This window comes from Aotus nancymaae, unplaced genomic scaffold, assembly GCF_030222135.1.
Source record: "Aotus nancymaae isolate 86718 unplaced genomic scaffold, 86718_ANA_hifiasm-v0.15.2.pri h1tg000007l, whole genome shotgun sequence".
NCBI classification, from domain to species: Eukaryota; Metazoa; Chordata; class Mammalia; order Primates; family Aotidae; genus Aotus; species Aotus nancymaae.
Window position 1 is genome coordinate 63,422,083 of NW_026988418.1, and position 27,706 is coordinate 63,449,788.

Genomic DNA, 27,706 nt, shown 5'->3' on the forward strand with positions numbered 1-27,706 from the left:
GGCTCGGAGGTGGGTTAGCCACTCACTGGGTAGGGCCAGAACAGCCACCTCGCAGTGCTGAGTTCTTTATAGGCACTCGGCAAATGGACACCACTGAGTCACACTGGGCCTCCCATCACAGGGTGTGTCTTGTATTAATTCCAGACACTGTTTGGAATTATAGACTATAGAGTTCTAAACAGGAAAGGATCATTTTACCGGTGTGGAAACTGAGGCACACAGGTGAAGGGACTTGCCCAAATGCACGGCCTAAGTTGGGAGAAGGGGAATAGGCAACGGGTTCACTCGAGTTTCGGCGGAGTGGATTTAGCTCATGAGCTAGTATATAAACGTGACCTAAGGAGGAAGTAGACATTTGGGGGCTAGTTTCCCTGCCAGCTGAGTAGTGGATTTCCTAAGTTTTGTGTTTCTGATCTGTGCTGCCTCTTTGGCATGGACACTCTGACCAGAGAAGGCAAACAGCAGACACGCTCATTGGCCCTGTTTCTCTGCTGCCTCCATGCCCATCCATCAGCCACAATTTCATGTTGAATGGAGCTGTGAGGAACTTCAAAGCTGAGATTATTACATTTTGTACATTACACTTCTGCCAGAGAGCTAAAAATACCCTCCTGGTGGTTGCTAAGTGCAGGTCTAATGGTTTTCCTTAGAGGAAAGAATGGAATTCTAGTTTCTCTGAATCTGGAGGCCCCGCGTCCAGGGAAATGAAGGCAAAATTATTGGAGCTGGTTGTAGAGTGTCCCAGGGGGAGGAGAAGCTAAGAGAGGCAACACAAGAATTCCTTCTCCCCTGTGTCAGGGAAAATCTCCAGGGACTGGTGTCCTCAGAGGTGCTGGATCCCGGGAGGGCACGCAGAGGGGCTGTAACTTTCCCGGAGAACTCCCTGTGATCCTCAGGGCCCCTCCCCGTGGGGACTCGACTTTCTGAACTTTAATCCTTGGAAACCTCACTCTTTGGTTTGCATAGAGATGGCCAGTCCCCAAAGCACACCTACAACCTACTTATTTTAAAGGAAAAATACTGATTTAGGGAAATTAAGGAGGGTCTTGGGGAAATTAACTCACCGCTTTCAGCAAGACCTGAAAATAGATCCAGGCTGTCTCCTAGTCGGTAAGTCTCAGACTTACCAAGTATATAGTCATCCCAACACTGCCTGTTCCCCCTCACCTGACACAACCCTCTGACTACAAGCAAAAACATTTGATTTATTATTTAACCGATACATCAAAAATAAAGTCCTGGATCTAGGAGGCTTGATCTCCCCTGAGAGGTTCTCTTGGAGGATTCATGCATTCTAGCCACTGCCATGTCCTAGAACAACTTCAAGCCTCCTCCTTTGAATAAGTGTCCAGCCCCAGGTCCCTGGAGCCAACATGGCCCCTCTGGAACTGAAGTGTCTCCTCGGGACATTTGATTCATTAGCTGGAGACTGTTGCCATGGTTTCATCCTCCAGACTACCTAGGGCATTGAATTCATGTGAATTTGCCTTTCCTGGTGCAGGCTGATCAGTGGCCCTGAGGGTAGGTGAGGAGTTGGTTGGGTTGCAGGGGAAGGTAGCCTGGAGCGAGACGTTTGAAGCAGTGTTTCAGCAGATCCACGAAGGAGAGGCTCTGGGGTCTAGTTAGACATCGTTCGTACACACGTGGCTGTCAGTGGGTGCCAGGCTGAGAGCTGTGTACTCAGCAGAAGAAAAGACATGTGTGTCATTGTTGGAGGGTGAGGGGGTTGGTCTTCTCTTGCTTATTTTGTTCAGGGGAGCACTGACGAGTTCACCTCCTTGCTCAGGCAATGATCACAAACGCAGAGTTCATCTTAGACGATTTCCTTGGAAAGAAAGAAAAGCAGGAAAACAAATCTTTATGAGTAAGAAGTATAAGATTGCACTTGACTCACTACACTTGGTCCCACAGTTCTTTCTCCTGTCACCAAAAACCAATCCTGCCCTCCGGAGATGGAGAGCTGTCCTCTCAGTAGACCACGGGCACCTTAGAGAACAGACAAAAGGCTCCAAAGGCAGTTCCAAACAACGAAGAAAAGAACTTCTGGAAGTTCTCAAGCAAGGCAACAACTCAGTCCCAAGGTGTCTATTTTGAAAGAACAACACATTTGAATGTGTATGTTCTCAGATGTTTGTTAAAACAGCCCCATGGGTTGCAACTCCTCAGCGGTCCATGCAAGAGGGGGAGCAGTGGGGTGATTTGTTTAAAACGGTGGAAAATCACAAAGCTCACTGTCGTTTGACTTCCGATGCGTAGTGGGATACACAGATATTGTACACATCTGACAGCATGTTTGCTTTCCCAATTATGTTTTGCTTCAACCAGTATGGAAATGAGGCACCCGTCTGTGAGTGCACAGCAATTAATAGCTGGGTCAGGCTGCTTGGAAGCTTTCTGAGTATGTGGAGCAATAGGTAAAACCTCACAGGACTTAACATTTCTACAGATGACTTGCCCAGTGTGTAATCCACCTGGGTATAATCGAGTGTTGGCTGCAATCAGATTCATTAGTAGCCCAAAAATTAAACCTATCTCCATCCCCAACCCCATCCAGTCATTCTCCGTTCTCCCCTGCTTGTGCCAGATATTTTATGAATCTTGAGTACCACCGGCTGCCAAGGAGGCAGCTCTGCATCAGTGGCAAGGGGCTAATCCATATTTGCATATTAACCATACTTTCCAGTGAATGTCAATAACTTGGAAATGGGCATTTAGCAGCTGGGAAGGAGAAGACATGTTAAGTGCTCAGGACAAGTCTATAACAAGCATCTGGTTGAGAGAGACCTCCTCTAGCCAAATGCCCGGTGCCTGATCGGGGCCCTGGGCTAGGTCTGCAGCTGCACATTAGCAGACACTTAGTCTGTCTTCCCAGGTGGAGTGAGCAGCATTTCTGGCCCAAAACAGCACATTCTTATTCATAAAGTGGAGTTCCTAAGCCAGACTTCTGCCCACAATCCTTCTCACCCCAAGTGGGGCTACTAGTGTAAGACTCTCCCCTCCGGAAGATTTCACCCAGTAATTCTCACCACCTGTCATGCCACAGATGCCTCCATACCACATGTCACATCATTACATGCCTTGTTAATATGCTGCTAGGCAAGCAGTCCTAAGGAGAGCAGCTGCCACCTCTGTCCTGGCTAGATTTGACTCTCCTTGAGGGCAGGATCTCTTCTTGGGGGTCTGAATGTTTCATCCTTTGTATCATCACCCTCCACACACAATGCACCCAGGCGGGGATACTGCACAAGCGGACAGTGTCGGGTGCATGGCCCAGGCCAAGACTAGACCAGCATTCTCACCTGAAGCTTCTTGGGACGCTGGGAACGAAAGAGGCTTTAGCCGGAGGCCACTGGGGAAACTGATCTTTAGACCCTGGGAAGCCGAGGCATAGCTTCAAGTCAAAGGATCAGAGGCAAAAATAAAGTCCAGGTTGCAAAACCAAGGGTTGAAGTTGAGAAGAGACAGCATCAGAGTGAGGGCAATGCCTAATATTGCACCTGGCACAGAGTAAGTGTCCAGCCTGCATTTGTTAAATGAGTGAAGAATGCTCCCTAAAGCCACGGAGACATCTGCCTTTGTAAAACTGATGAGTGCTCTCACTGGGTACGTGGGAGTGGACAGGCCAACCTAAAGGGCCTGACATGGAATTGATCATAATTTTCTCTCTTGCGGTCTCTTTTCCAGGACTCCCAGCTCAAACCTCTATAAATACGTTGTTCATTTATTGTCTGGCACTAAGTTTCTTTATTTCCCCATTTCTCTGTCACTTTCTTTAGCTCACCCTAAAAGTTTGCTCTCCTACCATAAAAAAACACTCCCCCCACCCCCCAAAAAAGCAGCAGCAGTATCCCTACAGCCTCCTCGTGTATCTGACCCTAATGCTTCTGTCCATGACTTTGTGAGAGTCTTCTACACCAGCATTTCCCAAAGTGTGCCTTGTAGAACATTGCTCCATAGAATGTTAACGATAAAAAGTTCACAGATCAAATAAATTTAGAAAATGTTGGATTTAACCAAATTAAACAAGGTTCTTCAGTGTAGGGCTTCTCTGTCTTTAAAGATACTAATAATGTGCATTCCTAGAAGGGAATGCCAAATTTACTTAACCTCAGAGCCCCTTTCTGTGGTGTTCCTGCTTCTTGCAGGACTAGGGCTTTGCCGAGCACATTTTTGAAATCTATAGTCTTGTGTTTTCTTTGGTGGCCCATCCTCTGTCCTCTTACCTTAAAATGGGAATAGTAATAGTGCCAACCTCAAAGGGTTGTTGTGAAGATCAAATGAGTTTGTACATGTGAAGTGTTTACCATGTGCCTTGCACTTAGTAAGCATCGGATATAAGGTTTTATTTTTATTATCTTTGTTACTATTATTTCTGTCTCTGTTTAATCCACCTCTAGCCTTCACTGCTTTATGGAACTTGCTCTTGACAGTACTGAGCATTTCTCAGGCCCCGCATCCTCGCTCCTGATCTTGGCCACTGCAGCATTTGATGCCCAGTTCCTCCCACTTCCTAACACTTTGCCCTTCAGGCCCCACATCCAGTGGCCTCTCCTCGCTCCTGATCTTGGCCGCTGCAGCATTTGATGCTCAGTTCCTCCTACTTCCTAACACTTTGCCCTTCAGGCCCCGCATCCAGTGGCCTCTCCTCGCTCCTGATCTTGGCCGCTGCAGCATTTGATGCTCAGTTCCTCCTACTTCCTAACACTTTGCCCTTCTCTTCTCGAACTTCTCTCCATCTGCTCTCTCCTGGTGTCTTCCTGCCATTCTGGTCATTTCTCCTTTTGTTCCTCCTTTCCTCCACCTTATAAGTTTAGGTTTTATCCAAGGATCATCCTTGACTCTTTTTTGCTCCTTCTCGACACACTCTCCTTTGGAAACCACATCCAGTTTCAAAGCTTCAACTGCTAACCTTGATGAAGGCAGGTGGTACCCAAATTAACTTCCCATCCCTAACCTCTCTCCTGAACTCCAGGCTGTCTTTCTTTTCTGTCTTTCTGTCTCCACCTTTATTCCTCCAATCCGTTGAACTGATCCGTATAGTGTCTGTGTAGTGACAATCTGTATAGTTGTCGTGACAGTCCGGGTAGTGCCCATGTAGTTAAACAATCCGTGTAGTGTTCATTGAGTTTACAGCTTTACCCCTTTAACTTTGTTCTTTCTTTCGCGCTCCCTATTTCTCTTAGTGACACCATTGTCCTTCCTGTCTCCCAAGCTGACCGCTCCCTACCTCTCGCTATGTCCTACCAATTGTATTACCATCTGGCTCGGAACTCCGTTTCCTTGTCTATGTTTTCTCTGCCTCATCCATGATTCACTCCTTCATCATTCCCTCATTGCCTTGATCATCATAACAGCTTCTTAACCTCATGTTCCTACCACAGTTCATTTCTCACTGTGCTTCTAGAACACTCTTAAAAAACAATCATTATTTCATATCCTGCTTGAAAACATTCAGTTACTCTCTACTTACAGAACCAAGTTGCAACTCAAGGCCATTCACAGTATAGTCTCAGTTATCTTTCTGATCTTACCTCCCATTCCTTCTCTTCACAAACCCTTCACTACAACCCTCTGATATCTCAATGTGCCCACATATACCCCCATTCACCCCATCTCAATTGCTGCTTTCTCCATGAAGTCACAGAATTGATCCAGCTAGAGGCTCTCTTTCCTCTTCAGATTTCCCACTGCACATGCAGGTGAGTATGTCTCTTTGTGACATACCCCAACTGTGGGGATGTTGTATTCCTGTTATATCACTACTGCTATGTCCCTGTTATATCCTTATTGAGGGGATGTTATATTCCTTCAGGACAGGATCTATGTCTGACTATCTCTGTCTTCCATCCCACGTGTGCTTTGCACAGGATAGTACCTCAGTAGATGTTTGTTAGATTGGATGGATGGATAGGTGATGGTATGGAAGTACCTCTTTCTTCTCTTTGTGTCTTTTTTTCTTTCACTGAGTGCAATCCCATGTGCGGTCGTCAACAAGAGACCAGATAGCATCATACTCATTGGCTTATATGGCTGCTACTCCAGATCTTGGACTTGATGCTCCCTCTGCCCAGATCAAAGCTCTCTTAACAAGGCACCCTAGCTGATAGCTCTCCAAGCAGTGCCTTCCTTGGATCCCTGATGCTCTTATCCTCAAAATGGCACTGGCATCAGCTGACCCTCTAATTAAAGCCATAAGCTTTTGTTATTCCCAGTAATTTTCTTCAGTGTCAAAGTGATTATCTGTCCTCTTAGTTCAGGCTCAATCTGCTTCTGTGACAGAGTGACTCTGGTGTCCAGTATCAGAATGAGAAGTCCCCGCCTCCCTGCCTTCTGCATTGCGATCGCCCTCTAATGCCTGCTTTTAGCAAAGCCTGATAGAAAAGCCAGTTATCAAGGGAATCCACAGAGTTCCAGCTCAGAACAGAGAATGTAGTTGGAGCTGTGGCAATAGGCAAATAACTGGCACCATCATTTGCTGGATCTGTAAGCTTGGGCGAGTTGTTTATCGTCTCTGTGCTTCAGTTTTTTCATCTTCAAAATAGGAGTAACAATTATGCCTACTTCATAGGGCCGTTGTGAGGCTTAAATGAGCTAATGCATTGAAAGTACTTAGAACAGGGCTTGATACAAGCAAATGCTCAATAAATTTTACCTATAATTAGTCTGCCAGTAGGTATCTCAACTAATTTCTTTGCTTCCCATTCCACTCCCTCAAAAAGCGTACATACTATAGTTGTCGTTGATATTTATTTGATATAAATGCTTCATATCAGTGCTTGACGTGTGTGTGTGTGTGTGTGTGTGTGTGTGTGTGTGTGTGTTCTTTCTTTTGGAAAACAGCTTCACACACGCAGAGTACAGAGTTAACCAGATATGAATCCCAAACCTAGATCTACCACTTACTGACTGCATGTTAATCTTCACAGTAAAGACCCATGGTGGGCCAGATGTGGGGGTTCACGCCTGTAATCCCAGCACTTTGGGAGGCCGAGGTGGGCAGATCATGAGGTCAAGAGATCAAGACCATCCTGGCTGAGATGGTGAAATTCCATCTCTACTAAAACTACAAAAATTAGCTGGGCATGGTGGTGTGTGCCTGTAGTCCCAGCTACTCAGGAGGCTGAGGCTTGAACCCAGGAGGTGGAGGTTGCAGCCAGCCAAGATCGCACCACTGCACTCCAGCCTGGCAACAGAGTGAGACTCCATAAAAAAAAAAAAAAAAAAAAAAAAAAAAAAAAAAAAAAAACCATGGTCTGCTGGGAAATTGTAAATGTTTATTTGTGAAAAGTTAATTCAGTGTCTTTACAAATCCCTTCCTCATCCATGGAAGCAGGCCAATGATACTCCTTGCAGTGTTACTAAATGAGGTGACGCACCTGGAGCTGACCGGCACAGGGTCTGGCAATGAGGGAACACGCACTGTGTTTCACTTCTCTCTTCCTTCCCAACTGAGCACACAGGGCAGTGGGTGGCCTGGAGTTTTGAATACCCTGTGATTGTCCCTATCCATTGTCCAGTTAGGCCAATCCCTGGAAGACTATGTGGGCCAGTATATGCAATGTGGCCATAACCCAACTCATTCAAGACCCCATAATGGCACTGGGGATGGAAGAAGGTGAAGTGATGCTGTGACACAGAGTTCAGGCTGATGGACAAATTTGGAATGAAGGTGAGGCAGAAGCTCACATCTAGGATTGCTGGGGGTCCTAGAGGTGGCAGGAGGAGCATCTAGGAGCTCTGTTGCTGTCTGATAATTCTAACAGCTTGTATAGCTCTATCTCATGAGCTCATTTTTTAAAAGGTCTGAAATCTATAAAGCAGACTTTTTTTGTATTTTATTTTTATTTTTAATTTATTCATTTTACTTTAGGTGCATACTATATCTGGCATTTCTCCCCATGAGAGTAAAGCAGACTTTTTAAGAGAAAATATTATGATAAGGAGAAGGAAAGGGAGAAAGAAGGGCTCTGATTTTAGTCAAGTACTGCTGGTATCTCTGCAGTGAGAGGGCCCATGGGCAGGATGGGCAGCATGTGGAAGGAAGTATGGCATGGAGCTTAAGGGGATAGACCTTGGAGTCAAGGAATCCCAGGCTCAAATCCTGACTCATCATCTATTATTTGTATGACTCTGGGATAAAATCAGATAAGTTAGCCTAGGCAACATAGTGAGACCTCATCTCTACCAAAAATAAATTTTATAGGTGGCACATGCCTATAATCCCAGCTACTCAGGAGACTGAGAGGGCTAAGATGGGAGGATCACTTGAGCCCAGGAATTCAAGGTTGCAGTGAGCCATGATTATGCCAGTGCACTCCAGCCTGAGTGACAGAGCAAGACTCTGTCTCAAAAAAAAGAAACAGTGAAATTTCCAGACCTCAGTCTCTTCATGTAAAATACAGATGATAATTTAAGGTGTTGCTGTGGAGTTTAAATAAACTACATGCATAAAGCAGTTTAGCAAAATGTTGGCATATAGTAAATGCTTAATAAATGATAGCTATTATTATTGTCAGCTGCTTATACAGTAGTCCCCACCATGTCCATGGGGGATGCGTGCCAAGATCCCCAGAGGATGCCTGAGAACGTGGATAGTACTGAACCCTACATATACTGTAGTTTTCCTATGCATGCATACCTATGATAAATTTTAGTTTATAAACTAGGCACCGTACACTTGCATTTGGGGGCCATTATTAAGTAAAATAAGAGCTGCTTGAACACAAGCACTGGGCAACACAGCAGTTCTCTGATAACCAGGTGGCAACTAAACAACTAACTAACTGGCAGGTAGCGTGGACAGCAGATATGCTGGAGGAAGTTTCTCGTCCTGGGCAGAACACAGGCAGACAGCATGAGCAGGATAGCATGAGGTTTCATCACACCGCTCAGAGCAGCCCATGACTTAAAACTTATGAATTGTTTATTTCTGGATTTTTTCATTTAATATTTTCAGACCATGGTTGACCACAAGTGACTGAAACCTTGGATAAGCAGGGACTACTGTAATAGCAACCACTTATTACGTTTAGTTTGCCAGGCACTCTGCTAAGTGCCTTATGGGCCTCTTTTGTTGAAATCTCCTAACAACCCAATGAGGTAGGTGTTAGGATTATTCCCATCCAACCAATGAGGCTCTGTGGCTTAGAGCGGCTTCCTCCAGGTCACCTCGTTTGTGTATGCTAGAGCAGGAATTGGAAGACACGTCTGTCTGCCCCCATTGCCTGTGCTCTTACCTATGAAAACATTATGTCTTATACATTGCTAGGATTTTCACTGTACTCAGAGGGGTTTCTTCCAATTTACTTCCAAATAATCGAAAATTCTCCTCTTCACTTTTATCAAGGTGCCTGCCATCTTCCCTTGGAAAATCTGTAGAGTTTTTAAAGCTTCTCCCACTTAGATGTGCGTACTACCCTAGGAAAGAGGGAAGGAAGACTCACAAATCAACATTTTAGCAAGAACTGCTCCCCAATGTGACCAAAAGAGCCCCTGTTGAGAGCACAGACCCCAGCCTTCCAAACCCCACTGCATGGAAATACAAGTGCTCCCGTAGGGAAAAGGGAAGCTCTAAAAGGATCCTAAGGCAGGTTTCTTTTCCAAAGTCAGTCTCACCCTAGTTATAACCCAGGATTGGGGTGCACTGCATATTCAGAAAATACCTAAAACATGGTGAGTATAGAAATCCATCCAAGAGAGATTCCTGTTTTCAGTAAACCCTGATGCAAGCCCCTCAGCTTCTAAAGGGACTATGTTTAGTGCATTTGGATCAACAGACACACATTGAGCACCTACCTGATGCCAGGCATCAGGCATGCCCAGCTACCTAATAGGCCTCAACTCACTGGATTTTCTACCCTGGGATGTGCCTAGAAAGTGAAGGACAAGAGTTTATATGGTGCAACCATTAATTAAGGGCTTACTGTGGGCTGGGCATTGTTCTAAGCACATTTTACTGGTATCAATTCATTAGCAACTATTGTTATCCCCTTTCTACAGATGAAGGAACAGAGCCCCAGAGAAGTTAGGTAACTTACCCAAGATCACACAGGTGACTAACTGGCAGAGCTAGGAGTTAAAAGCAATAAAAATATTTTTATTAGCCTACGTAGGATTTTTTTCCTGATGTGCATTTCAAAGATTGCAGTGCCCTTCAAAGGGCTTCCTTGGGAAGCTGCATATTTAATTCAATGGTGCTGGCACTGCTGATTAGTTGTAGAATATCCCTCTAGAAATTGCCCCTATACCTGATTTAGAAATCAAAGAGGAAAGTCAGCTTTAATACATTACAGACATACTTTGTTTTGTTTTTCTCAGAGTCAGGGGTCTCACTATGTTGCCCAGATTGGTCTCAAACTGCTGACCTCAAGCCATCCTACTGCCTCAGCCTTCTGGCTAACCAGGACTACAGGTCACACCTTGTTTGTGACCCACCTTGTGCCTTGTGTGTGTGTGTGTCTGTGTTTAAAGAAACAAACAGATCAGGCACAGTGCTCATGCCTATAATCCCAGCAATTTGGGAGGCCAAGGTTGGTAGATTTCTTGCCTCAGGAGTTCAAGACCAGAATGGGCAATATGGCAAAACCCTGTCTCTACAAAAAATACAAAAATTGACTGGGCATGGTGGTGTGTGCCTATGGTCCCAGTTGCTCAGAAGACTGAGTTGGGAGGTTGGCTTGAGCCTGGGAGGTTAAGGTTGCAGTGAACCCAGATCACACCACTGTACTCCATCCAGCCTGGGCAACAGAGCCAGACCTTGTCTCAAGAAAGAAAGAAAGAAAAAGAGAGAGAGAAATGGAAGAAAGAAAGAAAGAAAGAGAGAGAAAAAAGAAAGTGAGAAAGAAAGAAGAAAAGAGAAAAGAAAGGAGGAAGAAAAAAAGAATGAAAGAAAGAAAAAGAAAACTACAAAAATAATGAATCTAAAACTGCTCTTAAAAAATAATCTACTAAAAAATACAATTGTGAAAAATATTTTATTTAAAAATTAATCTGCACCCACAAAAAGAAAAGTTTTCTCAATTGAAAACATAAATGTGTTTGACCAGGCATGGTGGCTCACACTGTAATCTCAGCAATTTGGGAAGCCAAGGTGGGCAGACCACTTGAGCCCAGGAGTTCAAGACCACCCTAGGCAACGTGGTGAAACCCCATCTCTTCAAAAAAATACAAAAATTAGCTGGGTGTAATGGCGCATGCCTGTAGTCTCAGCTACTCAGAAGGCTGAGGCAGGTGGATCTGTTGAACCCAGGAGGTAGAGGCTGCAGTGAGCCATGATCACACCACTGCACTCCAGCCTGGGCAACAGAGTAAGATCTTATCACAAAAATAAATAAATGAAACATAAATGTCTTTAAGAAACACCCACACAAAAAAAATCCAAAGCTGTTTTGAACAGTAGCAACATAACTGGAATGGGTTGGAGTTGCTAGAATCTCTACGACGAAGCATTCCCTTTCAGAGACATCATTTCTGTGTCTTTTGAAGATAATAATTTACAGCAACACAAAAAACTTCCCAGGGTCTTGACTCCTGTTAGCACATATGGGCCATATTCTGGTGGGACAGTCCCTGACAAGATCCACTGTGATGAGTGCTGGCTCACTCCCTGTGTAGCCCTGACCCCTTTAGGAACCACTTAAATGTAACTAGCAACCAGCTCTCTCCCCTTATCCCTACCTTTTTGTAAAGGTCCTCAAGAAGTAAAACGATTTATCAGTGCCTACCTCCTACTGTATTTTTTTTCTTTTTTTTTTTTTCCTTACCCAAGAGGTGCTAAAGGAATGTAGTTTGGCTTCAGTAACCGAAGGCAAGATCTGTGGCCATTCTGTGAACTACTGTGTTGGGAAGTTATCGTGTGATTAAATAAGACTATGTGTGAAAGCAAGTAGCAGTATATCTGGCATGCAGTGGCTATTCAATAACTATTAATAATAAGGAACTTGATGACTGTAATAGCTTAAAGTCAGCATGGCTCACCCACCTCTACTTGATAGTGGGGGGTCTTAGCATTCAGCACCATGGCCAAGGACACTTTCAGGACAGGATGAAGATTGGGTTGTCGAATGTCCGGCTGTTCCTAGAACGTGCCTGCTGCCCACCCCTCCATGCCGTATCTGTTTCCTGTTTCCTGTGTCTTGCTTGTGCCTCCTCATATGTGAGCATTCTCTCTGTTGCTCTCTGACCATATTTGTCTCCTTCTCTGTCTTTCTCTCCCTTCTCTTCTCCCCAACCCTAACACACACACAAACATGCACACTGTTCTCTTACTCCTTGGGAAATCTTTGTCCTTTTGTCCTGCTGTGCCCATCTATGAGGCCAAGGCTGGGGACTGAAGTGAGGCCATCTGACGGGCATAGTTTGGGAAACTGCCTGACCTTGCTGAGTCAGGAGTTCCTCCTGCAATGCCTTCTATGGTCCCAGGAACTGTCCTTAGTGGAGCAAAAGTGCAGTAGCAGCAAGGGATGATTGGGGTCTGGAGCAGATGGGGACATTCAGGCAAATGTTTTCAAGCTACATGAAAGAAAGGCTGCAAACAAGGAAGTCCTTTGTTTGCTCATCTGTGTTAATGGCATTTCAGTCCTTAAAAAACCAGATAACTGGAACTCAGCATAATTATCAAGAATTACATTTTACTGAAATACAAAAAAAAGAGAAAGAGAAAGAAATGAATGAATTTGCAAGTCGTTCACATCAAAGTAGGTTATTACAGAAGGGAAATTCTTACCTGAGGTTTCCCTGGGAACCCTCCCCTAGAGCTGAATGCTGAGGCTGCCCCACCAACAGCAATCTTGGGAGTACCCTCTGCTGTTCCCCCAGAGCTGGTTCTTGGGGCCTGATGAATGTGCTGTTTCCCAGCTCTTATCAGTGAGTGCCATGTGGGACTGAGAGAAGAATGTGTGTCCTTCTCTTCTTCCCCATCCTGCCTTCCACACGCCCACCCCTCCAACACATCTAGCCCCACACCAGCCACCCTCAATATGACCAAAATGGAAATTGTGATCATTATGTAAACCCCTGCTCCTCCTCCTCTGCTCCCCATATCAAAGCTGCCCCCATTCATCTCATCACCCAAGGCAGGATCCCAGTCAGCCCAGACTCCATTCTTTCCTCCCTACCTAACTCCTCATTTCAATCATTATCAAGTCTAGCCTTCCCACTTCCTCAGTATCTCTCAGACCAGTCTCTCTTTGTATTCCCACTGCTACGTTTTTTTTAACACCCCTTATCCTTTCACCCCTGGATTACTCAGTTGTCTTTCAGCTGGTCTCCCTGCATCCTGCTGCATTCACCTTCTAGTACAACCTCTGTTTTTTAAATTTCTAAAACACAATTTAGTTCTGTTGCTACCCTGCTTAAAATCCTTTAAGTGCCTCCCCATTGTGTGCAAGATCAAGTTTAAACTCTTCATCATGAGCCACCAGAGCTTCCCTGAGTCCCCTGTGACCTCCTGCCTCTCCAACTTCATCGCCCTCTGATTGCCCTTGCAACTCTGCCAGAGCAAATCAGTGACTATTTTCAAAAGTACAATGTTATTGAATGCCTCTGTGTGTTTGCATGTGATGTTACTTGGAATACCTTTTCTCCCTTGTCCTCCCAGGAGACTCTCATTCATTCTTCAAGACTCAGATTAAGTGTCTCTTCCTTGGTGAGGGCTTCCTGCTTCCCATAGCTTTCCTTTGCAACCCCACCTTAATGATTGATTTAAATTTTCATCTCTACCATGAAAAACATAAGCTGGTTTTTCTTTCCTGATTCTCAGAAAATAGGATAGTCAGTGTCTGACATATAGTTGATAAAAAAGAAATATTTGATGAAAGAATGAACTTGTAATTAGGCAGACTGGGTGACTTTGAACATGTCACACAACCTTTCTGAGACTTAATTTATTTGTCTAAAAATCAGGATAATAATGCCTGCCTTGTAGGTTTGTTGCATAAATTTAACGAAATAAAATACGTGAGGCACCTAGCCCTGCCCAGTCCATTGTAACAATTCAATGAATATATTTTCCTTGTCTTTTCTCTTTCTTCTTGTTGCTATAATTAGCCCACTTTCTATTCTAATCAAAATGGGCAAAGGCAAAAAGAGAAATCTCCAATGTCCAGTGCCAAGGTGCCTAGATGGAAACGGCCACCTATTGCCCATCTGGTAGGAACAAAGTGTCCTCACACCTCAACCTCTTACATCACCCAAGATCAACCAGTCCCTGGTGAGTATTTAGTGAAGGTTAACTAAGGTCTGGCAACAGTTAGGTGTGCAGACTGATCACATGCCAGACACTGTTCCAAATGCTTTACCTATAATAGCTGATTCAGTTTCACAACAACCCTGGGAGAGTAAACTGTTATTGTCCCTACTCTACAGAGGAGGAAACTGAGGTAAGGGAGGTTAAGATCATACAACTAGTAAGTGGTAGGGTAAGGATTGAATCCAAATAATATTGCATCAGAGACTACATTTTGACCTCCTACACGGTTCTTTCCTAGCTGATTCAGGATATTGTGAAAACTAATAGCCACAGATCCACAAAAGAGCAAATCCCTTGCTTTCTGAGATTTGACAATACAATTTACAGACTCACCATATTAGAATTAAGGGTATAGGCCAGTGGCCCCATTGCTTCCTTTACAGTTTTTCGTTGCAAAACTTATTCTGCAGTGAAAGAGTTGGGGGCATTTGCATTCGGCCCATGGCCATTCACTTTGTTTTTGTAAAGTTCTATTGAAACACGGCTATGTCCATTTATTTTTGAATGTCTGCACTGTAGTGCAGCTGCCCTTGCACTACAGTGGCGAGCTAAGTAGTTGTGACAGAGGCCTATGGCCTGCAAGCCTGAAATATGTACTATTTCGCCCTTTTTGGCAAAAGTTTGCCAACCCCTTCAGCTAATACTATACTTTCAGCCCATGCCTTCTTGTCAAAGCAGGCTAAGAAAATCTCAATGGCCCCAGATCTCTGTTTGGGCAGAGTCTCTAGGGGCTGCTCCCTCCCCAGCCAGTGCCCTGCACTATAAAATCCCTCATTCCTACAGGCCATAAGAAAGTGCATCATCTCCTTCGAGGAGTCTGTTTAGCCCAGGGTGGGAGCAGGCAGCTGCAGTTTGTGAGTTAGTAGTTCTGTGGATGATGTGGGGTTGGATTCCTTCTTCTTGTTTGGGGGTGCCTCACATAACTTGAGCCACAGGAGCCCAAATAAAGTGGCTGAGCAGTACAGTCAAGACAAATTTCCTGACCCCACAGAGGCTGCTGGAGGCGGTCCACTGATGGATGGCATGAGGAAAAATTTCTCAGTTGCCGTCTAATCTGTGCCTGGGAAATAAATTGCTCTTGTCACTGGTGTCTGCCCTGGCCCTGCAGGCCCCTCTTCCCTGCAGAGCCCTCCCTGCACCTCTACCCTTGCTCTGCCAGCCTGGAAATGCTGCCTCAGGGAGCGGGGAAAGAGAGGAACAAGGAGATAGGAGAGGGCGACATGTTCTGTTCCCCTGCCAGTGACCCCCTCCTGCCACCCGCTTCCCTCCATAAACACAGGAACGAGGTCCTGCAGTGGGCCTGGGACAGGTCTTATGACCCCAGTTTTCTTATCTGCAAAATGAAAAGCCTTTTAAAGTGATTTCAAAAACCTTGTCATTCTAAGTTCCTGAGACTGGGCTGGGGGAGGGAAAGGAAAGGGATTTACACAGTTTAAGTTTGGAAGGGTCCCTAAATCTACACATAAAGTACGTCCATGTGCCTAAATCTCTCAGCCTGAAGTTACAGCACATCTTTGTTGGAACCCAGGGTGTAAACTCAGGTTATGATGGATCATCCAGGAGTCCTCACCTGAACAGAGGCTTTCCTGAGAAACTTTTCCTTTTTTTAAAGGAAACTCCCATCCTACTGTTATCTACGCCGTCTACCTCTCTCTCTCTCCCTGCTTCCTCCTTTCTGCCCTTTTGATTTTCAAAACGCAGCCTCAACTAGTCACTACCTAAGAGCTAGTGGGTTGACGCCACGAGGCTCTTTGGAAATGGGAGACGGTGAGAGGGGCTCTGCCAGACAACTCCTGCTTGAAAGGGGACTTCCCTTGGGACCCACAGGAGGACTTCCTTGCTGGGAACTAAATTTTCATTGAGGTGTCCCATCAATAATCGAATAAGACAGGGACAGATGCTGGCTAAGACTTGGGCTCTATGCTTTTTGTCTCTAGATGGAAGAACCCGCATTGGCTGACATCCAACATCTGGTCAACCCAGGAGGACTAAATGGAGGAGGTGGTGTTTTAGTAGCCACCTGAATGAGAGAGGAGAGCTCACTTGTCATGGGCAAGGACAGCACAGGGGTCACCTCCCTGCTGAGGCAGACGTAATCACAGGCTCATCCTGGGAACTAAACTGGATCTGTCACTACGATTTCACAGCTGCAGCTCAAGGATAGATAGGGCTGAGGAGGGAGGCTGGGAGCGTGGGTCATGCATTAGCGGCATGGATAGATAGGACTAAATCCCAAGTGAAGCAGGGTGGGGAAGACCGAGAAGCTGTAACCATGCTCCAAATCCTCTCCCCCTCCTGAACACCTCACCCAGGGGCCTGGATCCACAATGTTGGTCTTCTATCCTAGCTAGAGCTGTCAGCAGCCAGTTTTTGTTAGCCACCTGACAACTATTAATCAAGCACCTCAGCTGTTAGAAGCAAGTCAAACAGATCTGAGGACAAATCCCAGCTTCTGTGTTTATTAGTTGTGTGGCCTGGGTTAAACTGCTTATTCCTTCTGAGCCGTATTTCCGTATCTGCCAAATGGGATTAACAGTAGCTACTTCTTTGGGGTTTTGCTTGGCTTAAATGAGATAACGTGTGCAACTTACCTTTTAGAGCACTGACACTAAGTACATGCCCAATAAACTAATTTATTCATCAAATATTTTGAAGTGCCTGCCATAACTATTGTTGGTATTACCTAAGACGGTGGAACTTGTGTCAACTTCAGCTGTAGTTATATCAGAATAGCACCCATGAAGTTATGTCCTCAGGATTGTTCCTGATCGTCTTTAGGGTCATTTCCTGGAGAATGCAGAAGCTTCTTTTCCAAAAAGGGTTAAGGGTCATGGAAAGGCTCTTCTATACCTCTTGTCACCCTGGCATCGTCAATAGGGTGCAGGAGACAGGGGCTCCAAACTCTCATCTCATCAAAGAGTACCCACCTCCTTGGGCTATTGTGAGGAATAAATGACTTTATGCATGTAAAACACTTAGGACAGTGGTTGCCACATGATGCAAGCTTGACTGATATTCATTTTCATTGTCTTAGTAGGGCTCAGCTTTCACGGAGACTAAGGGCACGTGGTGGGAGGACCTTCCATCTCTCCATGTCGACTGAGGAGTGAAGTTGCAGCATGTAAGATGTAGGGTAGGCACAAGGAAGTTCTTCCTAGCTGTATCCTAGACATTCTGCTTACTGTGGCTTCTGGAAAGTACTGTTCAGACTCAAACAATGCCTAGAGGTAAAGGAAGGCAAATATTTCCAAGCAAATTACTGCCAGTAGTGACTCCCTTTGCCTTCTGGGTCCCGGCATCCTTCAGGGTATCTTCAGTGGTTCTAGCTGGCTCAGGGAGAGAGTAAAGCATGAAAATTGCAGGGCTTTGCAGAGTCATCCCATCCAATCTCCCCTTTCCCTCGAAGCCAGTCCCAGCCCTTCCCTGGCTCACTGAGGTCGCCTCTCTTCTCAGAGGAGGTAATCCTGAGACTAATATGACCCAAAGAGCTTCTCTGTGCACTCAGGGGCCTTGGGAGAAGAGGAACTTCAAAAGGGTCAGCATGGTAACTCCCAGCCAGTGGCCTCCCAGCAGGAGCCTGACACATAGCATCAGCTCATCGGGGCCTTGTAGGTCATGCCAGGGAGTTTCGATCTTCTGAAAGCAGTGGGACCCGAGAAACGTTTTTAAATAGGAGACAGACATGATCAAATTTGCTTTTTTGAAAGGTCACTCTGGCTGCTGTGTGGAGAAAAACACTGGACATGAGTAGGACGGAGGAAGGGAGACCAGTGAGAGGGCTATTGCGTGCTGGTCCCAGAAGGTCCCAAATGACAAGGTGACATTTTAGCAAAGATTTGAATAAAGTTAGCCAAGGGTTTATGCCAGGCAGAGAGGAGGAGAAGTGCAAAGGCCCTGAGGCAGGAGTGTCCTCGTTTGATCCAGGACCAGCCTGGGGTGGGGGAGTGTCTAGATCAGAACTGTTCAAGGGAAAAGAGTGGGCATTGAGGTTAGAGAGGCAATGGGGAACCAGATCAGGGGGGCCTTGTATTAGAGTGACCAACTGCTCCAGTGTGTCTGGGGGGTGTCCTGGGATGGGGGACTTTCAGTGCTAAAACTGACCCATGGATAGCAGAACTGACCTATTCATCAGGCACAGAAAACACTGTGCTTAGGGCCCACAGTACTTTTAGGGCCCATGACAATGTTTTCCTTTTCATTTGTTTTTTCAATCAGAAGAAAAAATCAGCATGATAAGAATGAATTTAGCCTGGATTAGATTTGTCTTCATTCCAATGCTATTTAAAAGTCTAATTTTAACAAGTTTTTATGGAGAAATTGGACCATAAAGCAAAAGATCCACAAAAATCATAATGCAGTCCCCAAAACCATGATGTGAAGTCACCCTGTTTCATAGGCCTTTGCAGGGATTTTGGCTCAGAGTTGGTTGAAGTTATTCACCCTTTTTTTATTTTTTGAGACAGAGTCTCACTTTGTCACCCAGGCTGGAGTCCAATGGCATGATCTCGGCTCACTGCAACATTAGCTTCCCAGGTTCAAGGGATTCTCCTGCCTCATTCTCCCGAGTAGCTGGGCTTATAGGAGCCTGCCTCTACGTCCAGCTAATTTTTTGTATTTTTAGTAGAGATGGGGCTTTACTATGTTGGCTAGGCTGGTCTTGAACTTCAGACCTCGTGATCAGCCCACCTTGGTCTCCCAAAATGCTAGAATTACAGGCATGAGCCCCCACGCCTGGCCTTATTCACCTTTTACAGAGGTGAGAACTAGAGACTTTGAAAGGTCAAAGTAAGGCAGTCCCTGAGAGATGTTTGTGGGTTGGCCCAGGAAAATGGCAAGGAAGAAGGAATTTGATGGAGTTAAACAAATTCTAATAGTGGGATTGACAAGACTGGATGATTGTTGCCACGTGAACCTTGGGTTGGGGAATGGGCAAGAAGGAGGCCTACGTGACTCTCAGTTCACTAACCTGGGCAGCCACACGTTTGAAGGTGCCTTTTGCTGAGATGTGGAACCAGCAGCCGACAACCTTCGGCAAGTCACGTAACCCTTCAAGTGTCAGTTTCCTGACCCAATGGGGGCCTCCAGACCATCTCACAGCACAATTGTGAGAATCATAAAAATTTTAGTAACCCATGTAAATGCTCCTGGTACAAGTAGGTGCTCATAAACATGAGTTGAACCTTTCTGAAGGTCCAGTATCATTCATTTGCAAAAAAAATGAAATTCCTATATTACCAAGGTTAAATGTGCTATTAAGAAACATTCTATAAGATGGAGAGTCAAGGAGGGGGCTCTTTAGAGGGATGAGAGGAAGCCTCCCAGAGGCAGCACTTGTGGACCAGTGAGTTCACCTGGTGCTGGGGAGGACCTTCCACTGAGAAAGGGGGAGAGCCTAGGAGTACTCGGGTATCCCTAATAGGAACAGAGAGGAGAAGGCAGCTGGATTCCCCCGGAGGCCTGGGCCAAGCAGTTTTCAGAGGCATAGATTTGCTGAGGAGGCAACAATCACCACACTGTTCTTCCTACTGAGGTTTGCCAGCACCCCCATAAGCGATGGGTATTTGCTTCTCCTGGCTGTACTGCGTATGCTGGCAAAAGGAGCCTCCGGAGCTCAGCCAGGAGAGGAGGAGGACAACACTCGCTCCATCAGCCCACAGGAACACTCTGTCCCCATCCCCACTACCTGGGTCAGCAAAACCAGCCCCGTGCCCTCAGTGCACAGAAGCAGAGCGGTGCAGACGCCTCCATCCTCCTCGGCATGTGCTGTGACCCCATGCCCAGGGCTGCACCCTCTCTCAGGGGTTGGGAAGCCCAGAACATCTGTAACACTTGGATCATGATCCCAGAAACTATACAAGGCTGCTGTGAGGCTTACCCAAAGTAACGAATATGAAAAGTGCTTTGTAAACTGTAAGGCATTTTATGGATGTTCACTTATGATTTGTAAACAAATCAGTGAGAAGGTGCATGATGAGTCCCCAGGAACTGGGTGGAGGCAGAGAAGGTTAGAGGAGGAGGAGTGGCCACGAGGTACCCACAGGGACTGTGTCCAACACAGAAAGACAGTGTGTCAAAGGTACATGAATAAACATGAGACTCCTAACTGCTTTAATCGTGCTCCAGTTAACAAGGTAGACAGGCAGCTGCTGGTTTCTCCTAGGCAGGAGAGGCCCTCCCCCTCTTCCTGCCCTGCTTAGCTGCTTGCCCAGAGGACAGGGGACAGGATCTCACAGGGCAGGTCCCTCTCCCTGGGTCCCCCTCCCTTCTCCATCCCGTCTGGCCCACAGCTCCTTTGCACGCCTTGACACCTAGCAGTGTAAGTCACTGGGGGCTTGGAACCAGTGCTCATAAGTAAGCTTTGCCAGATGCTGGGACAGGTCAGTGCTGGCCAGCAGTCACCCTTGGCAGGTGGGGCTTCTTGGTCCTGACCCCAAGCTGGGCACAGGCTCGGGATCCACCATGTGCAAGGGGGTTCTGGCCTGAGGCAGGCTGAGAGACAGCAGGCAGGAAGCCCGGGATTGGAGGGGAGGCTGGGGCTACCAGGCAACCACCAGCTGCCATTCTAGATTCAGGCCATGCTTACTGCACATCTACTAAGTTCCCTGCACACAGCACACTGAGAGTTTTCATTCGTGTTATCCTCTGCAATGCTCACAGTCGCCCTGTGTGGAATTAGCAATGCTGCTGTAGGGAGAAGAGCAGGGACTTAGGGTCACACACAGTGCAAGGTCTCAAGCCTTCCCAGAGCAAATTGTGGGTTGTTTTCTGAAACTTCTGAAAACATCTCCCCACCCCACATCTGTGCCCTCACCGAAGCTACCCTGGACAGCGAAAACACCCCTGCTATACTCCCTCTTCTCCCCGCTGAAAGGCAGGTGCAGAGTGCAGAGGCAGTCCCTTGGGTATTTGTCAGAGAGGGTCTCTGTCCAGGTCTGCTCGCCATCCTTCTCCATCCTGGCTTCTGGCTGTGTTTGGCCAGTGGGAGTCCCAGCAAGAGCCTGGAGGGAGGAAAGAGGGTGAGGTTGGAGTACTCCTTTGGCTGCCTCCTGGCAGGTCATCTGGAACTGGCTCTGCCCCATAGCTGAAGTCCGTAGCTCCTCTCGAGGGGGCCCTTTCTATGATCCTCTTCTCCGAGGCTTTGGTCCACTCCCTCCCCTCATTCCGTTAGCCTAGATGGTGGCAGCTCCGCTTTATTTGCCTGGTGAGTGGAGCCATCCCTTGTGGTTTCTGTAGACCCTGCCTGCATCTCTGTATGCAGCCCCTTTATAAACCTTCTCCCATACCCTAATTTGAGTGTGCCACCTGCCTGGGGTGGAGGGGTGCTGTAGGAGGTTATGGTAAAGGTCTAAGGTGAGATATAGGGTCCTCCTAGACTCATATAGAGAACACGATGCTGATTCTGACCCATACCCCAAGGATATGTACCCCAAAGCTTTCCAAATTTCAGCAGCTTGGCAGAAGATCCAGCAGCCTCCTTTTGCTAATGGAAGATCCCCTCCACAGCCTTCTCAGGCCAGGCTGGTGTACGGTCATTAGCATAAGACAAAGACTTGGCTCAAGGAGGACCATCAAGATGCAACCAAGGTGTGAAAAGTAATTACAAGCTGGTGATCAAGAGTCACCCGGGGTTGCACTTGCTGGAACACACACCTCCTTGACCTTGGAAGATGAGGGGTGAAGGGGAGGAGTTGCTTGTGGCTAATGGACACTGGGAACTCATACTCAGGAGGAAGACCGGCAGGCTTGCCCCCATGAGGGGAATATATGGCACTGGGGAAGGGAATATATGGGTCCGGAGGCTGCCCAACCGGACATTCTGGGGCACTGCAGGATTGAGAAGCAGCCCAGGCCTTGGAGCTCCAGAACACGAAGTGGGGGCGGGGGGGCCCATCTCTAGTAGTGAGGTTTCAGTCTGGGTTTGACCTCAGCGTAACCTCCCGCGTGGGCCTAAGGATCTCAGTTTCACACAGTGATCCCCAGGGGTGGTGAGAACAGCTGGGCAGACCAGGATAGAGATAGGGCACAGTCAGGTGAGCCCTAACGCTGCAGGACTGATGAAGCCACAGAGTGGCAGGCACCTTACTCTGTCTGTGACATGATGCCAGGGGATGTAGAAGGTCCCCAAGAAGTGTGAGTGAGATGCTCCAGGCGCTTTGAAGTTCACTAATGGCACTGACTAGACAGTGAGGCCTTGTTTCACCCCTTTTCAAAGAGTAGCCTGGCTCCAGGAGGCCAGGAGGCCCCAGCTCAGCAGCTAACCAGCTGAGTAACACAGGCAGTGCTTTTGGTAGCTCAAGGCCTTACTCCCTTGATCCCTCAAACAGAGGAGACACCCATCCTGAGACGGATGGATGAAACCATTTGCAAATGTGGGAGGTATTTTAATAGCAGCAACTAAGAACAGGATGTGTGTGTTACAAAAAAACACTTTGTACTGTCACCCTTCTGCAGCCACTCCTCAGAGAACCAGCCTCTGCCCAGTGGCAAGGGTCAGTGTCTCACCCGACGGCTGCCTTTCCTTGCCCCTCTGATCCCTCCACTGGACAACTGACTCACCTCCTTCAGGTCTTCACTTCTGCCTCTCTTTCTGCCTCTGAGCTCCCCAAAGTCCCTATCCAGGCCAAGCCCCTGTAGCCACAGCAGAGGAGGAGAGATGGTTGTAGCCCAGGGGGTCTTCCTCATGCCTCCATCTTCTCAGAGTGCCTGGAAAATACATCCCCAAGCTTGGGTGCCAGATTTCATGAATTAAAACACAGGACAGCTCTCCGCCAGACCGCTGCCGAGCCGCCATTATGGATACTAGCCGTGTGCAGCCTATCAAGTTGGCCAGGGTCACCAAGGTCCTGGGCAGGACCGGTTCTCAGGGACAGTGCACGCAGGTGCACGTGAAATTTATGGACGACACGAGCCACTCCATCATCCGCAACGTAAAAGGCCCCGTGCGTGAGGGCGACGTGCTGACCCTGTTGGAGTCCGAGCGAGAGGCCCGGAGGTTGCGCTGAGTTTGGCTGCTCGCTGGGTTTTGGATGTTGGATTCGACCACTTGAGATGGAAATGGTGTGTCACGATCTGGTCCTTTATTTTGTGCTGCCACACGTAAATTGAGATGGACCTTTAAATAAAGCGTTTGTGATACAAGTTAAAAAAAAAAAAAAAAAAAAAACAGGACAATGAAATTTTTTAGTTTAAGTGTGTCCCAAATTCATATTTAACTGGACATCCTATATTTTATCTAGCATCCCTAACCCCCAGTCAAGAAGGTTCCATTAGAGTTAGCTGCCAGGTGCCTGCTTTGGTGAGCGGCCATGCTCTGAGTAGTACAGCATCCTTAGCTAAGACCCTCTGTTGGCAACAGGCCGTTTTTTAGAGCAGGAACATCAGGGGCCCCATGTTCTGACAGGCCTTCTGTACCTTTTCAGACTCAAAAAACCTTCATGCAGCAGATATTTAGCAAACATCTGTCTTACATGAACCACTGTCCTGAGCACTGGAGCTACTCTGGTGAACAGAGAATAAACAGTCTCATCTCTCATCACAATCGTGTTTGGAGCAAGTACCAAATGCCAAGCTCTGTGTGATGCATTTTAGAGGCCATTTCGTGCAATCCTCACAAAAACCCAGATGGTGTTTTACAGATGAGGAAACAGGTTTACTGAGGTTAATTGTTTATTCATTCAACAAACCGTTATTGAGGACCTACCAGGTGCTGGGCATCTTCCTTGGTGCTGGGAAGACAGCAGTGAACCAAGCAGAATGAACCTCACTGCCCGCATGCAGCTCAGGCTCTATAGGGAACATGGGTGGGGAGACAGGAATGAGAAAAGAAAGCATCATGTACCGTGTGTGAAAAGGTAATGAGTATTGCAAGCAACACAAAGCAAAGAATGAGGCTATGGAGTGCCGGGGTGGGCACTGTAATTCAAATTAGGGTGATCAGGGGAGGCCCCCTGACGAGGTGACATTTGAGCAAAAATGTGAAGGAAGTGAGGGGAGGTTGGGAGAAGCAGAGGAGATTCCTCTCAGGTAGCTCTGGTTCTAGAGTCGGGTTCCCAATCACTATGCATTGCAGCTCACCGGACCTCAATTGAAGGTACGCTGCCTGCTTGCTGCTTTCACACACAAGATTTCATTTAATCCTAACACCAGAACGACCCTGAAGGTTCGTTTTATTATCGCACTTTCCCAGAGAGGGGAGATAAAAATGACTCAAAAAAGATGAAATGACGTGCCTGAAGTTCTGATGCTGGAAATTCCAGCTCAGTTGGTCCATTTCCCAGTCCACCAAGCACAATGGGAAGCGGGCAGTTCACCATGTCTGTGAACAACCCTTGCACAACCCACATAATTTTCTAAACCTTAATTTTCCCCACCTGGAAAGTGGGGTTAGTATCATTACCTATCTCACAGCAGCATTGCTGTGAAGATCAGCAGGTAACTCCTGTAAAGTGCCAGGCTCCCTGCACGTGTGCTGTTACTGTGACTCTAAGAATAATGCTCTATTCATCGCATCACCCTGGAGGACCAGGGTTAAACACTGTGGTGATCAGGACTTGGGGAGGGAAAGGATGCTGTGGGAGAGCAGCAGACAGGGAAGTGGAGGGAGCACGGGCAGAGTGGGGGTGGAAGAAAACCACCACTAGGCAAGGCCACCGGCGTGAGAGTGGATGAGTAAATGTCGCTTAAACCTAAGTGGCACGACTCAGTGATTGTAATCACACTGGTTTGAGGTTAAGACTTCAGCAATTTTATTTTTCTTTTGGAGGTGCTGGCTCATTTTTTATGCATGCACGGGAACTAATTGCATCCCAGAGAACGCTCTCCGCCTGTTGGTCTGGAGGTGCACCGCCATATGCTTGGCGTATGCATAATTAACCCAGTGCAGCTGCACTCCCTCTGTCTGGATTATGGATTCGATTTCAGTTTCACTCTCAGGCAAGAGGCCCACAATCCCTATTTATTAAAATGATTACCCCTTAAAAGAAGGTGCTGGAGACAGAGCCCAGCACCAGACTGGAAGCCGTCTGGGCCAGGCTTACGTAGATGATGCCTGTTGCCAGTATGCACAGCTCAGGCTCGGTCCCTGCCAGCCCACGGAAAGGACTCCCTGCCTGCTGGGCACATTGCTGAGCAGGCCCCACAGAGTGTTGAGGGCTGCAGGCTGCCTTGAAGGCATCTGGAATTTCGTGTTCCTGGACTCGCTTTGCTTTTCCAGCCCCCACTCCATCTTCTCCCTGCCAACCTTCCTCCAAACCATGACAACCACTGACCACTCAGACTTTCCAGAAAAGTGCTTTCAGCACCTGGAATAGTGACTTAGACCTAGTAGCCACCTGATTAATATTGAGCGAGGCAGGTGACCAGGATGAGAAGAGGACCAAGAAAAGCTCCATTCATCTCCAGGGGAGAAACCTGAGCCTGTGACCCACATATATTGTGACCTCCACAAATAGCCGATTATCCAGATAGTGGCAGCTGGAGAGATTGATGGGTCAGGTACCCCTGGGAGCTCAGAGGCAGGAACAAGAGGAGGATATAGGGAGCCAAACCAAGTTGCTGGCTGTCGTGGTAAACATCCCTCGCACCTTACTGGCCTCAGCAGGTGGGCAGTGGCTCTGATGAGGCTCTCCTGGAGAATCCAGAGCCATTCTGGGGCCCCTGTCGAGCTGTGAGCCACGGTTTGTTCCATAGCCATGGCCCCTCATGCTGGTGATTCACCCCATACACAGGCACTGAGCGTTCACATGGTGCCAGACTCCCTGCTGGTGCTGGGTTGGGGAATACAAGGAAGAATGAGGAACAGGCTTGGTCCCTGAGGAGCTCGTGTTTAGTGAGGAAGACAGATAAGTAAACAAATGGTTGCAATACGATGGGATAAAGACTGTAATGCAGGCGTGTTTACAGAGGTTTGAACACTGAATTTGCCAAGAGGAGTTGTGATGAGATTGTTGAGATTTTCATTGAGTAAAGATGAGTTTTGGGGCAGAATGGAGGCAGTGACATTTCATTTATTCCACGGAGGTATGTGAGCTGGATTAAGCTTTATGCTGGCTTTCAGAAGACGAACAGTCCTTAGACTCAAGGAACCTTCATTCTAGAGGGGAAGATTCACCCTGTACTCATTTACTCAGCAAGCATTTATCAAGCACCTATCATGTGTTAGATGATATGAAGTTACTTAGACACAGTTACTGCCCTGATCTAGAGGGAAGACAGACAAAATTCATTATAAGAGGAGCCTTTTAAAGGTACAGAGACAAAGAAACAATTTCTTATGTGGAGTGGATAAAACAGCAGCTCCAGGAAGACTTCCTAGGAGGGGTTAGGTCCAAGACGGGTTCTGAAGGGTGATTAGGAGTTGTCAGATAAACAGTAGCAGGGGTGGGGGTTATTAGGTCAGTGGGAATGATTCTAAGGATATTATAAGGACTTAAACAGCTGGACAATACAGGAGCTCAACAATAACATGGATGAGAGATACACAAGGTGTCCAACGCTGAGGGGAAACCTAAGCGCCAAAGTCCTGTCACGGAGAATAAACCCCACCCAGGGTGTCACTGCATGTGAGGGACATGTTCAGTTCAGTCTTTGCCCCTGTGGTTTGTGCTCTATGTGTCTGTGTCATGTGGGTGTTTGAACATGCGGCCAGCCTTCTTCTGCCTCCAACACTGTCACTGGTCACTCTCCCAGTCCCTAGCTGAGAATGCTCAAAGGCCACTCCCTGGGCTTGTGAGTTGAAGACAAACAGGAAGAAGTCCTGGTGCAGTGGCCCCCGGTGGCCAGTGGCCGAACCAGCCATGTTAGAGTCCCCTGCGGGGTGTCTTCACACACAACTCCAGCCTCTGTCCTGGAGGTCCCGTTCAGTGTGCCAGACTGTGACCCAGGGTCCATACATTTTAAGCTCCCAGAGTGATTGTGATGAGACCCCTTCATCAAATGTCCCTAAATTGTTCACGAGGAAAGGAGAGTCCACTGTGGGGACATTCCAAGAGGAGGGAGACCTATGGGTCAGCTGTGAGGGGTCCCCAGATGGTGCTGTGGCCTCCAAGGATTCCCAAGGGGGTAGAGGCTCAGGAGCTGTGTCCCCAAGCACACTGGGGTGGGGGTGCTGTCTGTCAGGTTTAGTCACTGATGATGATGCTATTCTTAGCACTCAGGCAATTTGGGTTTCTCTAATCAGGGAGCAGGGAACAGGCCAGCTGAGGGTGCCAGGATATTTGAAATTCTATGCAGGGCCTGTTAGGACTAGACCAGGAAAAATGACATTCTTGGGCAGGGGTTGGTTAGAGGAGAATCAGACATTCTCCAGCTCTGCAGAGAAAAGGACAGAGTTAAAGTGGTAAGATGCAGCAGGAAGAAGTGCAGTGAGATGTCTGATGAGTTCTGGGCTCTCTGGTGGCTTACCTAGGCAAGAAGGTAGGCTCCCTCCTCTGCTCTCAGAAAGTTGAGAGTTGAATCAGG

The 27,706-nt window shown here is 47.2% G+C and overlaps 2 protein-coding genes across 3 annotated transcripts in view; both read left to right on the top strand.

Moving 5' to 3' along the window:
- The window catches only part of KCND3 (potassium voltage-gated channel subfamily D member 3), a 221,451-nt gene that overhangs the window by 114,623 nt on the left and 79,122 nt on the right, over positions 1-27,706 (top strand). The window lies entirely within an intron of this gene.
- On the top strand, positions 23,015-23,404 carry LOC110568500 (small ribosomal subunit protein eS28-like). Its single transcript, XM_064371933.1, has one exon. It carries the CDS (start codon positions 23,041-23,043, stop codon positions 23,248-23,250), a length of 210 nt encoding a protein of 69 aa, XP_064228003.1. The 5' UTR covers positions 23,015-23,040; the 3' UTR covers positions 23,251-23,404.

Excerpts from the sequence above, each read along its gene's own strand:
- LOC110568500 (XM_064371933.1), top strand. The coding sequence starts at position 23,041 with ATGGATACTAGCCGTGTGCAGCCTATCAAGTTGGCCAGGGTCACCAAG.